This window comes from Zingiber officinale, chromosome 7A (assembly GCF_018446385.1).
Source record: "Zingiber officinale cultivar Zhangliang chromosome 7A, Zo_v1.1, whole genome shotgun sequence".
In the NCBI taxonomy this organism is placed as follows: domain Eukaryota; kingdom Viridiplantae; phylum Streptophyta; class Magnoliopsida; order Zingiberales; family Zingiberaceae; genus Zingiber; species Zingiber officinale.
Window position 1 is genome coordinate 137000618 of NC_055998.1, and position 15441 is coordinate 137016058.

The 15441-nt window shown below is 33.7% G+C and overlaps 2 protein-coding genes across 3 annotated transcripts; one reads left to right on the forward strand and one right to left on the reverse strand.

The window, feature by feature from the left end:
* Window positions 1-391: 391 nt before the first annotated feature.
* On the reverse strand, window positions 392-7928 carry LOC122002755 (L-Ala-D/L-amino acid epimerase-like). Of its 2 annotated transcripts, XR_006117717.1 has the most exons (8): window positions 7321-7927; window positions 2772-2882; window positions 2473-2689; window positions 1933-2266; window positions 1760-1821; window positions 1530-1602; window positions 733-793; window positions 392-611 (listed from the first exon to the last, which is right to left on the reverse strand). XR_006117717.1 is itself a non-coding variant. In XM_042558059.1 (7 exons), the coding sequence occupies exons 1-6, from the start codon at window positions 7855-7857 to the stop codon at window positions 1532-1534; spliced, it is 1332 nt and encodes a 443-aa protein (XP_042413993.1). In that variant the 5' UTR covers window positions 7858-7928; the 3' UTR covers window positions 613-793; window positions 1530-1531. The 2 variants fall into 2 exon arrangements, 1 of the variants encoding a protein (XP_042413993.1); XM_042558059.1 differs by lacking the exon at window positions 392-611 and having other exon boundaries at window positions 613-793; window positions 7321-7928.
* A 3196-nt stretch (window positions 7929-11124) lies between these two features.
* LOC121999754 (zinc finger MYM-type protein 1-like) lies at window positions 11125-13112 on the forward strand. The gene is made up of 2 exons (XM_042554394.1): window positions 11125-12453; window positions 12633-13112. Exons 1-2 carry the CDS (start codon window positions 11125-11127, stop codon window positions 13110-13112), a joined length of 1809 nt encoding a protein of 602 aa, XP_042410328.1.
* Window positions 13113-15441: the final 2329 nt, after the last annotated feature.

The window sequence follows — 15441 nt, forward strand, 5'->3', positions numbered from 1 at the left end:
CTGTTGAATGAAGAATGTCAAAGGAGAATATTGTGATGAAAGCACATTCTTCTATCACTAATGAAAAGAATTTTATCGATAATGGTATTGCTAATGAGAATATTATCACATTTTATCATTAGTAATGGAAGTAGTTTCTTGAATAAATATATAATCATTCACAAAATTTGTCATAAAATTATTGTTATAAATGTTCATCATAATTGTTTGTCACTAAGATATTCTTGGTCACACATAATAAATAAAAACATCACCGTTAATGTATTGACAAAACTTACCATGATTGTTAATAAAATTAACTACAGAATCCAAACCGAGAAAAGACAGCGATAAAATTAGTTACCAAAACCTTTAAGTTTCAGTGACAATTTGTAAATGTTCCAAAAGACAAATGAACTAGGGCTGATTGTCTCAAATAAAAGAAATTTAAATCGAGATTAAACCAATAGACTTAAATAAGTTGTGATCATTTAATCTTGATTAGTTTTTTCTTTATATTTGAAAATTGTACTCTAAATTTCCAACTGAAACTTGTCATCACCATTTAATACTTTTTAGCATATGGATTAACAGATAACCAAAGGGAATGGCACCTTCGGCAACAGTATGTCCTGAAGCATGAAAGATGATTAAACACATGAAATTGTCTCACGAGGCAAACATGATAATTATGTGCAACTCAAAGACGAAACTCTTCGGTAACATCGGATAACATTCTTAGAAAATAGCTACCTGCAGTGATACAGCACCCATGACAAGAAGATAAATAATCCGGAAGGTTTAGTGCTCGTCTCTGCAAAATTTGCATAGCAGCTAATAAATTTAAATTTTCTAACATTGATTTGTTAGGGGAAAGTGAAGAATCAATGATATAAAACATTAATGGACATTAATGGGCATCAATACCACTACAATCATAAATAGATTAGTGGTAGAACAAGTAGATAAACCATTAAAACAAAGCACTTTAATTGTTCAAGAGAAATAATCAGGGCAAAAGAAAATTGACATAATTGAGATAAAAGCAACTGACAGGACCAAGAACTAGCATTAATCAAATGGAAACGTGAAGATAGACACATACTTCTCCGACAGATTACATGGATGCCTCTGTCAAACACAGAAAGTGTTTAAATTAGCCATACAGTTTGCAATAATGTGTTTATCCCAAATGATCCCCACATCAACCATGGCGACATCTATCTGTCAAATGTTTGAAGGTATTTGGTCATTTTATTTCTCTTTTAGCACTAATTTAAACACCCATGAGCCCGTTACTAGTCCTCTGTACTTAGCAATATGCCAGAAAAGGAGCAACTCGAGAAGGCTCTTATCAGTATAAGTTTTTCTGAAACTAAATAACTTGAGCAGTCTAGGATTCCTATAATTTGGCATATTAAAAGTCAGTCAAGTCCACAGGAAGCAAATTCATAAATTTGAAACTCACAGAAACTAATGGTAAATAACTGAAATAAGTTGAAAAGCACGATCACATATTATCTTTGTAATCAGATCAGAATAAAACCCACCATCAGACATTGTCCCAATGAAGAAAACCACCTTGGCCACTTGAATTGTTGAACTTGTAGACAGGACCGGAAGCTAGAAAGAAAAAAAAAACAACTCGTAGAAGATCCATCTTTAAACAACTAAAGAAAACTAAGGACCTTTAAACAATAAGACGAAGAAGAGGAACTAGGGGTCCCACTAACGAGGGAAATCCTAGAAATGCTTTAAGAAAATTTAAATGCATGTGTACCTTCATAACCTCCAATGACTGGATCTTCAACAAGAAGGAGTGGTGTGTCAAGATCAATGAAACTGTAACACAGTAGGATTATGACCTTGAGAACATATAATAGAAGTGACGGCCAAATGATGGCTCTTTTTAATAAGTTAAAGTAGGATAGTTGAACAAATATTTAGGCATGCCTGAAGCAACCAAGGCCAGCAGCGAGATGACCAGTAAAACCCATTGCTAGTCTTGTTTCGACCATTCCACCAATCATAAGAGCGATGCCTGCTTCTCTAGCAATATTGATTATCTCAAGTGCACCAACAACACCAAGCTTAGCAAGTTTGACATTGATTACATGTGCTAGATTTCCCTGTATAATTTTATTAGCATCATTGACACTCTTGCAACTTTCGTCAGCAGCAATGGATACACCATATTTATCCTTTGCAACATGGCTAACAAGACGAAGACCTTCCCAATCATCTCTATGAACAGGTTGCTCAAATAGAATGGGAATGACACCCATAGCTAAAAGATAATAAAGATAGATTGACATAAGAGAACAAGATCCGAGCAACAAATTTTGTAGCTCATGTTAGAATAGGAATTTTTTAACTTGACAAATTTCGTTTGCCATATGACAAGTTAACTGGACATTATAACTAAAAAAAATATTTTTATCTAAAATCATCCAAGAAATTTAGAGATGCACCATATTCTGCAGTAGAGACTACCATGAAGCTTATCTAGAACTTCAATCGCTTGATGAGCTTTATACCCTTCATTTGCATCCAAAATAAATGAGCATTCAGGATGAACTGATCTTATTGCTGTTAGAACTTCAATGTCCGAATTCAAATCTTTCCCTACTTTTAGTTTCAAAGTGCTGAACCCTTGTCTACAATACTTTGCAGCCAACTCAGCAGCTTCACTTGGAGATACAATTGGAATCTGAATATATATATAACAAAAGAGATATTCTGAAGAGAGCAACAGTGTAGTACTACAATTTGCATTAGTAAGAGGGTTTAACTGTTATGTCTGTTGTAATAGAATTCGATGCTCCACCAAACAATCTCCAAAGAGGAATTCTGATACTGTTAGCAGCAGCATCAATCAGTGCCATCTCAACTCCAGCTCTTACCTAAATTCATACAAAAAATTACAATAATTACTGTTTTTAAAAAACAATCAGATATGAAGTTTCATAAGTAAAAGGCCACAATACATGAAGCCAAACCCAAAGACACATCTTCCAGGCAGGGTACATATCAGAATAAAGATGGATGAAGTAAGAAAACCAAAATTCAGAAGATGGTAAAAGAAAGTGCACCCCATATGAGTTGATAATTTACAAACTCAATAAATAAACAATTAGCTGAAAGATGTGAAGTGCTTTAGTATGCACTATTAGAAAACGTGACATGAACAAGAGATATATTAAACCATAGTATTCAAAATCCAATTAGGAAAGAACTAATGCATAGAAACTAGCTCTTCAAAATATCAAAGAACAAAATGTCAAAAATGTTATCTAATTGAAGTGCTAGCAAATCCAATCTGTTTAAAGAAAGTATTATCTTTCTATGATGTAAAAAAAATTCAATAACCTTCTCCCAGTATAAGAAAACCAACACAAGTTTCATAAGTGCAGTCCAAAAGAAAGGACGAACAAAATTAAATTTGATCATAATAGCCTCAAAGAATAGGAACAACAATCGAAAACTAAGCCCCCAGGGGCTTGGTGTGATTGTAAGCGGACAAACGAGTTTCTCAAGAGGGTTTGATTCCCACGCAACACAAATAAACGTCCGGGCGGCGCTCTAACCACTCGTGGTGATGGTCTGCGCTTCCTAGATTTACACAATGGGAAACTTCCGTGGTGTTGGTTGTAGGCGTTTAGTGCAACTGCACACGAAGTTGAAAGTACACTGCAACGTGCAGTTTAGAAAACTTCCCACTTATCCCTTTATATAAACGTCCATGTAAAAGGACTTGGCTTCTTCTTGGTGCTTGGCAAGAGAAGAACATTCTCTAGTGGAGGGATTTGACTTGTGGAATGCAAGGGGTTGTTCGAGGTAATCGTCCTTTTGACAACAACCGAAAGATTCGTAAGGCATCGGCGATTGTAAGTGCTTAAACATTTTTTTATTGCAATTGATCATACAAATACTACACATGGGGCCGACCACCTCCAAGTGAATGAAAGGTAGAAATATCAAGACACCTAGGTTTTAACAATGGAAAACTAAGCTTTTTCATTGCCACAACAATAATAAAATATATATAGTAGCCAGGACCCTTTTTTAGAAGCTCTAAAAGATATAAACAAAAGATTTAAATGATATAATGAACTAGTTCAACGAAACTCATTGCAGAGAGAAAAATAAATCACATAGAAAATGATCATGCAATGAACTTAAACCTTTTTGTGTGAAACTTAATTAAGAAAAATATACCAAATGAGTAAGTTCATTATAATAATCTAATTCCATATGTGTTTGCAATTAAAAGAATCATTTCAAAAATAACCATTTCATTGAAAGGTTACAACCCTTTTCTATTAGAATATATTTTATAAATAATTCCTTATTGTTTGCTTGAAGGTTCAATTTGACCATCTGTGCTATGCCATGTCATGCCCATTGCAACCCAATTTGTGCTAGAGCCAAAGTCTTGCCCACCAGCACATGTGTGTGTGTTGGGCTCGAGATGAACTAAACGTTTGTGAACAATCTTGGAGTTCGATTCGGTAAGAGCTTGTTTATGTTCGCTCAATACACACAAGATCAATTAAATGAACAACTCGTTAAACTAAACGAATAAGCTTGAACACATATGTGTTTAGCTCGTTAATGTTCGTGAACAATATTCGTGAACAACATTCATAAACAATGTTTAGGAACAACATTCATGAACAATATTCGGAAACAATGTTCGGGAACATCGTTCGTGAGACATGTTCATTAATAAAACTCTTATCAACATGTTAAATAAATAAATAAACTTTCAAGCCAAACTTGAACAAGCTTAAGCTCATAAAAAGGAAACTAAACCAAGGTTGAACAATTATTTTAACGGCTTGATTTATTTTAAGCTCAGTTTGGATTGACTTGGTTACCTTATCAAACACGTTTGAATACTACAAAGCTTGGCTCGTTTATAGCCTACCCACCTCCATGCATACTAATATCCATATGTGGGACTAAATACTAGTTTCTTTATAAAACCCCCATGTCTTCTCTTCTTCCATATGTGGGACTAAATAAAAACAAGAAAATGATTTTAATTGAAATCTCTCCTCAAATCTAACACTCACAAGATAAATAGCTAAGGAACAAGATGTTAGGATATTTTCCAGCACATGCAGTTTTCCATTTCAACCAAAGTTATATTCCAAAAAAGAAAATCTTGTGGGTGCAATCATGCCCCAAGTAATCGGGTGTTACCTTAGGTTTTGATGTTTGAGCAAAGAGTTTAAGTTAGGTGTAACCCTATGATTTGATATATGTGTTTAAGTGTGCAGGAACAATAGGAATACACAGAGGTTGGAGAGCTCATTGTCTTAGTGTGACCAAGGCGGCACGCTCAATGGCTGGAGGCCCGGAGAGATCAGATAAGGATCATCTGAGACATCAAAGAGACCACAAAACAAGGAGCAGTGAAGTGGTGTTGGAGTAGCTCCGGAGCATTAACTTGGCACTGCCAGGCTGTCAACTCGATGGCTCGAGTCCCGTTGAGATCAGAGAAGGTAACATAAGATAGACCAAGGGGTTGTCAGACAAAGAACACCAAGGTAGTGAGGTCGATAATTAAGAGAAGCAGACTTCCAAGGCAAAGGCATGAAGGATGGTACGGAGAGGAGTCGTGGGCTCGGGTGCCTCCAAAGGACGTGGGGTTGAAGAAAATTAACTTTGAGGCAAAGTCAAGTTGTAATGGTAAGACTACTGAGATGAGTATTGAGTGACCTGTATCCATGAGGACGAAGGTAGAACTCAACACAGGCGAACTCGACCTTAGATGGTCATCGTTGGGGTTATTAGCCTACTAGCATTGAAGATCAATTCACTGGTGATTGAAAAATTCAATATCCCAAATAGATTCAAGGTTTAGGATTTAGGGTTTATCAACTAACTAGGGAAATCAACTCGATCAATGGAGCAAGAAAACAGAATGGATTTGTTTGTGGCTGAGTTGATTGAACAGTCAATTGATGGCACCAGTCAATTGGTGGTCATGTGGAAAGTAGAAAAGAGTTGTTGTTGTGTGATAACTGTCGGATCGCGAGGACTAGTCAACTGATGAATAAAGGGGAGTCGATTGTTGGGCGATAGGCAATCTTGCAATTGGATTCCGAAGACTATAAAAGGAGGGCTCTAGGGTGGCTTTTATGTTGGTGAAATAAAGTTAGTTAAACCCTATTAGAAGCCTTGTAATCCCTATGCTCCTCTCTTTTGTAATCCTTGTATTCCTTGAGCATTATAAGAGATTTCTCCACCTCCGATAGTTGACCAAGAAGGAGAAAGTATAGTGGCTTTTTAGTAGTGATCCACAGATCATAGGTCATAGAATAGGAGTTTGGGAAGTTGTGAACCACGTTAAATAAACATGTTTGTAATTGTGGTAAATGTGATTGTTTATGTTGTGTTTTCCATTGCTAATGTTTTGATTGTGATCTTGCTATCAACGGCAAGAGTAGTCTAGAATCACACTTGTAGGTGTTCAATCGTTATTCATCCCCCTCTAGCTCGGCCATCTGATCCAAAATTCTACAAATAGACATACTATCCAAGTTATGCTAACTATCTATCTACTACCTTAGCAAACCTATCTGATTGCCAATTTTTTTGTCTTCAAGTCACAAATAATTTTAGAAATAATAACTACCCTCTGTTTAGATGCCATAAGCACTTTTGATCTTTTATGACTAGTGATGTGATCATTGAAATGTTGTTGGAAGTCAGACACTATCCTTGCATTCCAAGAAGCTAGGAATACAGAAAGGCAAAGAAAAAGATCGAATAAAGACGCACAAGCACAAGCATATATGGCTGCACACAGAGAGTTATCATATCAACGCTGAACTTATATTACATCACCACACGACCCCCATGCGGCTTGGGAGAGCTCATCAGAGAGCTTCATCCTTATATGCTTCGGATTGTGAAGAGTTGATCAGACAAATTTTCCAACAATTTTAAATTAAGCGCTAAGCAAGTAAAAATAGGAATAACAACGCTGAGAAAAATTGGCTCCTTAGAACATGTGATCTGACAAATAAAGAACAAATTCGTGGGAATGTGTCAAGCCTGGGAACAGCTAAGCGCGCTTTGTACAGAGATTGTATAATCGGTGAAACAAGATGACGGTAAGTAGATCTGCATCATACTCTATCCAGTCGTGGTCAACTCCAATATAGTCTTCTTACCTAAATGTGATTTTGACTAAGAAGCACAATGTATTCATGTCTCAACGAATAAAAGAGAATTCGATCGTTAATTCCGAACAAAAATTAGCTTTGAACAGAACAGCCAGCGAAACAGATCGATCAAACAGCAAAAGAAGTTACTTTCCACACTCACCGAAGCGAAGTCGTGACCCGGAAGCAAGCGGCCGACCTCGGAAAGCACATCTCCGAGCGTCATCGGCAAGCTGTGAACGAGGGCGGAGCAGGCCGTGGCGGCAGCTGCTAGCGCATCGGACTGATTCTTCTCTGTGACCGAGGGTAGCACGGGGACCTCTCCCCATCCGACACTGCCATTTCGGAGCTCCACTCGGACGGCAACATTTGTAACGCGGTCGAGGCGAGAGGAGGCGATAGTGAAGGGGCGAGCGAGGGGGACGTCAAGGGCCCGACCCTCGGCGCTAGCGACATTGACAGTGAGGGTCTCCTTGAGGCTGTTAAATCCGAACGATACGGGAGTGGCCGGCTGCTGCTTGGTCGGGGAAGGGCCGGTAGAGGTGTTGGCGCAGCAGAAGAAGAGGAAGTCCCGACGAGCTGGATGCCGACAGGGGAGAGACCTCCAGCTGCGGCAGAGCGGGCGAGTGGAGAGGAGAAGGTCGCAAGAGAGAGAGGTTGGGGCGGGAGAGAGGAGAGCAGCAGAGCGGAGTGGTTCCATGGCAAGGGCAGCCAGATCTCTAAGTCTGAGGTGTGAAAGCGGATGATGAGGCACCTCCCTCGTATTATTTTCAAGATCCCAAATTGTTGCTATTTCTTTCTTCTAAACAAAAATAGACATGAATTCGTTACATTTATTTTTTCTTAAAAACCCAGGTTTTTTTTTTAACCGACTAATGGTCACGTATAAATTTTTCATTCGCGGATAAATTAATGTGGACTTTAATTATAAAAGAGAATTCTAGAAATAATATTACAATAATAAATTTAATATATTTTTTAACACGTAAAATAATACACTTTTATTTTTGAAAGAAAAACTTCCATATTTAAAAGGAACAATTAATCTTGATACGTTAGAACATTCAAGATTAAGGAGAGATAATAAGAAAATAAATAAATAAAAGAGCACTTTTTGAATCTAGGTAGTAAAAGAATACTCCTCTTGTAATTTTTATTTAAAAAATAATTTATTCATAATTCTTTAATTTAGAGTAGTTTTAATTAACATTTTAAAGTAATTTCAACTAAAGTTGATTAAAGTTGCATGACGTAATTGTGGAGACAATTTTAATTAAAGTTGCTCTAAGATGATATACAAAATTAATCAAAAAGGATTTTAGTTTGACCAAACGCTAATTACTTGTAAATCCCAACAAACGAATCATCTTTATTAAAATTAATTTAATATATCATACTTTAACTTAGTCAAAAAAAAAAATCAATAAAAATATACTTTCTAATATTACTAGCCCAAGATATTTATAAAAATTTCTCTCTTATAGTATTATCAATCCTAAGATATAAGATTAAAGAGACTTTAAATTTCTAATTGATTATTAATAAAAAAAATTTCTAATAATATGTCGCAGCTGAGTCTTAAACTTTAGATCATTAATTTATTAATGAGAAAAATCCTAATAAGTACACAGCAGTTGAGTCTTAAACTCTAGATTCCTAATTGATATATTTATGAAAATTATTAATAAATTTTAAAAAAATTTTACTGTAAATAAAAAAAAAGATATTAATATAATTTTACTTTTAACCTGTTAATAAAGAGTCCAGATTTTTAATAAAATAGTAAAATATTTCATTTAGAAATATAATATTTGAATGGTATGGGTAACTTTAATTACAATTATATAAATAATTTTGACCAAAATTATTAATTCAACTTTAATCAGAATTAGTAAAAGTTGCTCTTTAATAATATAATTTTGGTCAATTATATTCAAAGGTGGCGTAGCTTTAATTGAATATCAAAGTATAGATGAAAAACTAGAGCGGATACTATAAATAATTAGAGGTGTGTTTTTTCTGTCAATTAATTAATTAAAGAAATTAACACGTTTTGATTTAGGTTGGAAAGATAATAGGGTGCAATGACAATAATTTAATTACAAAAAATGAAATTGCCAGCTCATATAAATAAAATATTTTATAAAAAAATTAAGGGTGTTTGGATAAATTCCATGTTAATAATAAGTAAATCAATATAATTTTTTTTAGTTGATAATAAATATTTAACTTATACGGTCTAATTAAAAAAAATATATCGATTATCAAAATAAATTTAAAAATACGCACAATAAATAATTTATCAACTTAGTATTTTTTAAATCAACCGTTAATTATAAGAAAACATTCTATAATTTTTTTTTATTCAATCACGTCTCTTTTGTTCCCTTTAATGAAATTACACTTCCATATTAATATATTATTACTAAAATTTTATCTCAAATTTATTTTTTTAGTTACATTTTTAATTTTCTCCTCTATCCAAATCAACTTGAGGTATAAATTATTTTTAAAAAAAAAGTTTAGCGCTTGCAGAATTGGGCACTTCAATTTTGTATGCATTTAAATTTTGTATAAAGTTAAAGTTGTTTTATAGAGTAGTCTACTTGTATATCCAAACAGTGTCATTCAGTTAGGTATATGACAATTTTAAAATACATCGTTTTTATCAAATGGAATATACTTAGATTGACTTGTGTATATTGAGTCGAATTGATACAGATACTCATAAGGATCCATTCAACTTAAACCGTGTTCAATCAACTAATATCCATGATAGTCGATTTAGCTAGCTTATACAACAAGCTTATCTTGTTTAATAATCACTGGAGTTGACTCAACTAGCATTCGAGTTCACTTAATCCAAATAGAAAACAAGTTTTTACTCGATCACAAGATTTTAATCGACTAGGTAATCAATTAAGCATAGTAGTTGATTGAGGCAGACATTCACTGGCGAAGGCAGGGGGTGCGGAAGCACCCCTTGCTTCTGGAGAAAAAAAAATAATTATGATTAAAAAATTAAGGGTATAATTATAATTGTTTAAAATTATTGGACTTTTTCACAAAAGTGCCATTAAAAACACCTTTTCCCCTTTTTCTTGTTTCGATCCTTTTTCTGCCACAGTAAATATCCTTTTTCTGCCACAGCAAAGCTTCGTTTTCTTTTTCATCAGTCGCCAAACCCTTTTTTTCCAAGCCAATCCTTTCTAATTTCTTCTTTAAACCAAAAACCTTAATCACATTAAGAGATCTCATTATTTCCCCCTCTCCAGTCTCCTCAAACCGTTGCCCTCATCTTTGTCGTCTCTTCACTTCGTCGACGCCTCACGCCAGTGACGTCACTACTGTTCACGATTAGCCTGTTCCGTCGACGTCGCTGCCAGCCTGCCACTATCGACGCCGCCGCCATTGTGCTCCGCTGGTGATTCTCCACAACAAGCAAAATCTCTTCAATTTTAGGTGAATCTTGTTCCTTATTTCATCTAATTTCTAATTTCATGATTTATACTTGGTAGTACATTAATTGTTATGTTGATTGCATAAATTAATAATTTTGAGAAATTGACATAGGTTATGGAGAAATTTTTAAAACGAAGTATTGAGTCTTCTAAGAATTCTATGGAAGAAAATAGTAAGAAAAAATATTCTCGTGTTGAATTCAACCCGGATGATGTTGTTAGTGACCCAGGGCTACGCAAACCAATTAATGAATTTGATATTTCTATTAGAGATCAGATTCGAAGAGAATATTTGATTAGAGGACCTTGTCAACCATTTGGTCATAGTTATCCCCAAAGACAATTTGATAAAAGAGCATAGAAGTTTTCAAGTTGCTTGGTTTAAAAAATTTTCATGGTTAGAGTATAACATATCAAAAGATGCAGCTTTTTATTTTTGGTGTTATCTCTTTAAAAATTCTCATAGAAGATGTCGAGTTGGAGACGAGGCATTTACTAATTCAGGGATGACTAAATGGAGAAAAGCAATGGAAGTATTTAATACGCATGTTGGTGGTGTAGCTAGTGCTCACAATGATGCGAGAACACAACTTGAGGCTTTTAAAAATCAACAACAAAGCGTGTCACATTTGCTACAAGCACAGAGGCGTGAAATGGAGGTTGCATATCGCACTCGATTAACGGCAACTTTAGATGTTACACGCTTTCTTTTGAAACAAGGTTTGTCTTTCCATGGACATGACGAGTCATTGAATTCTTCAAATAAAGGTAACTTTCTTGAATTGATTGAGTGGTATACCCAAAGAAATGATGAGGTTGCCAAGACCATGAATGAAAATGCCCCTGGAAACAATCAAATGAAGTCTCCAACAATTCAAAAGGATTTAACACGGGCTTGTGCTGCTGAAGTCACAAATGTCATTCTTAATGATATAAAAGACAATATATTTTCTCTTATGGTCGATGAGTGTCGAGATATTTCAGTCAAAGAACAAATGGGAGTTGTTTTAAGATACGTGAACAAATATGGATGTGTTATTGAAAGATTTCTTGCTATTGTACATGTGTCTGACACTTCTGCTATTTCTTTAAAGAAGGCTATTGATGAATTGTTTGCAAAATATAAGTTGTCATTATCAAGATTGAGAGGTCAAGGATACGATGGAGCTTCAAATATGCGAGGTGAGTATAATGGATTGAAGGCTCTTATATTGAAGGAAAATTCATCTGCAAGGTATGTCCATTGTTTTGCTCACCAACTTCAACTAGTTGTTGTTGCAGTTGCTAAAAGCAATCGAATTGTGAGTGATTTCTTCCAATATGTTACTATGATTGTGAATATTACTAGTGCTTCATGCAAAAGAAAAGATAAGTTTAGACAACTTGAACATGATAGACTTGTAGAATGTTTGGAGAAAGGAGATATTGTTAGTGGCAAAGGAAAAAATCAGGAAATCAGTTTAAAACGACCAAGGGATACTTGTTGGGGTTCACATTACATGACTATTATCCGTTTGATGTCTACGTGGACTTCTGTTTTACAAGTGCTTGAAAATGTGTATGATGATGGTACTAATGATGATAATAGTGGTATCGCCACCAGTTTAATTGATAAGATGGAGAGTTATGAATTTGTGTTTGTGATACATTTGATGAAATCTTTATTGCGAATCACAAATGAATTGTCACTTGCCTTACAACAAAAGGATCAAAACATTATACTGGCTGTCAGTTTGATCAAGACAATGAAAGTTCGATTACAAAAATTGAGAGAGGAAGGATGGGAGAATTTTTTGGACGTCGTCAACAAATTTTGTAATAACCATATGATCCCAGTACCGAATATGGAAGAAATATGAGAATTCGTCGTCGCAGCAGACGTAATAGACAAATGATTACTAATTTTCATTACTATCGTGTTGAAATTTTTTATCAGGTATTATTTTTAAATATTTTATTGAATTTTAATTTTCTAATAATGTTTTTTATTCATTTTTTACTATTACAATATTAGGTTCTTGATATGATGGTTCAAGAGATGAGTAATCGGTTTTCAGAATCAAGTACGGAGGTACTTACTTGCATTGCTTGCTTAGATCCAAAGGACTCTTTTTCTCAATTTGATATTGGTAAGCTACTCCACCTTGCTGAACTTTATCCGGAGGACTTTTCATTGACTGATCGTGCTATACTTGAGGACCAACTTGAGACTTACATTCAAAATGTACGAGGTGAATTTTCTATGATTGAATATTTGGGAAGTTTTGCTAAAAAGATGGTTAAAACGGGGAAGAATACAATTTTTCCATTGGTATATCGTTTGATCGAGTTAGTATTAGTTTTACCAGTTACAACTGCTTCTGTTGAAAGAGTTTTTTCTGCGATAAAAATTATCAAGACTGATTTGCGTAATAGGATGGGGGATGAGTGGATGAATGACAGTTTGGTAGTATACATCGAGAAGGACATTTTTGCTACAATTGAAAATGAATAAATTTTATAACATTTTCAACAGATGAGCACTCGTAGGATCCAGTTGCATGCCTCCTCTTGTTTGTATGTCTAGATCTGATGTTGGTGGTTCAAGTATTAAAAAATAATTACTTTATTGGTATGCACATATTTTTATGTCTATATTTAGTACTGTTATCTTTTAATATATTTATTTGATAGTAAAAATTTTTTTTAGTATTTCTTTAAGCACCCTTCTAAATTTTTCTTTGGATCCGCCACTGCAAACATTAGACAACTGAATCCTCTAATTTTGTTCATCTTACACCTAGTAAGTCATTGCAATTCTACTAGATGTAGTTAATATTTTTATTAAGAAAGAAACTCATGCCCCTTTATCAAAGGTTCTCAATTAAGTCTATCTAACTCAGAATAATCAATCTGGAGATTATAAGTAGGATGGTAAATGAATCAAATGCTCGTGAATAAGTTTGGTATTCGGTTTGATAAAAATTTATTTATATTCGTTCCATACATGAGATCAATTAAATAAAAAATCTTGAACAACTCATTAAACTAAATAAACAAACTTAAACACATATGTGTTCTACTCGTTAATGTTCGTGAACAACGTTTTGAACAATATTATGAACAATATTCGTGAACAATGTTTGTGAATACATATGTGTTTAACTCATTAATATTCGTAAATAATTTTTGTGAACAACGTTTGTAAAGAATATTTGTAAACAACATTCGTAAACAAAGTTCATGAACAACATTCATGAACAATGTTCGCAAATGATGTTCATTAATAAAACTCTTATCAATATGTTACATAAATAAAGAAACTTTTAAAATGAATAAAAAAGTTTGAATTATCAAGTTCAATAACTAATCAAACAAGTAAAAGTTTCAACAATCAAACAAACTTAAATTGAGAACTTGATAACATCTAAATCAACCAAGCTCAAAACAAGTTTGAACCAAGTTCAAGCCTATAAAAAATAAATCAAGTCAATCTTTTGTTAGTATTAGCCCTTATAATCAATTATGAGATGATTGACAAGAGAACTTTTGTATTATATTTCATTAATAAAAGATAAAATTTATGATTATTATATTTACTTTAGAACGGTACTAGATGAATAAGTATAATAATATTCTATGGTAGTAGGTTCTAGCCTACAGTATATCAATTGATCGAATTGATAATGGAAGACTGTAAATATATATATAGAACATTACGTTTAGCTATTCCTAGTCAAACATTAATATACAAGGGCAATATTAATGTATTGAGACTAGCATGTAGCTCAATTGATGACTTAATCTCAAAGTCATAAATATAAGATATCAAGTTGACATATAAATATATATTAGAGAATATGTACTGAATTGACCCGCCATGAGAATGTTTCATGGATCATTATATTAGTGTCATAAACATTCTCATAGTGACTATTGGTATAAATAATCCTTAGACTTGAAGTCACTACGCTTTCCTACATAAGGAGGTGTGTACTTTAGTATCGACAAACGTCACTTATAATAAGGTGGACTATAAAGTTGATCACTGAGTATGCAATAAGTTATGTGGAGGGATGTGAGTGACGTAAATATGATCTATCCTTTTTATATGACGGAAGTGATATCTATGGACTCCTTGATTAAGTAGTACACAAGAATGCATGGTCATGCTCAAATTAGTCAATATGAGATATTGAGCTTATTTGATTGAGTATGTTTACTTAGAGATCAAGAAACATAGAGATTAATAAAAGAATGATATGGTATATGCCTCATAGATCAATCTACATTTCAAGAATAGAAGCACCAACTTATACAAGATAATAGACACAGAAAGGTTAGGTTGTATCTCTACATTCTCATCACTTGGGTAGTAATGATACATTGCTAGATGTCACTCATTACATATGTATCTAAAATATTTTTAGAAACATTGTCAACGTTATGAGAACCTATCATGTCACATACAAAGAATGTGTTGATTTGGAGATGTGTTTATTTTAGTTTGACTAAAATATAATGAATCCTAAGATTATAAAGTTAAGTCTAATCTAAATTAGACTCAAATGAATCCAATCATTACATTATTGGATTGAGTCTAATCCAAATTATACTCATTAGATTAGACTCAACCACTAAAGAGAATTAATGTTCATTAATAGAGATTAATGTGGCATTAATGAAAAGAATGTTGGGATATCTTTGATGCAGTGTGTACTAAAAATACATGTCGTAAATATACACAACAGAAGATTTAACAATATATAAACTAATTTATTATATCACACACATCACATGCATGCAAGATACAATCGTGCAGACAAAATTATTAAACAAAATGA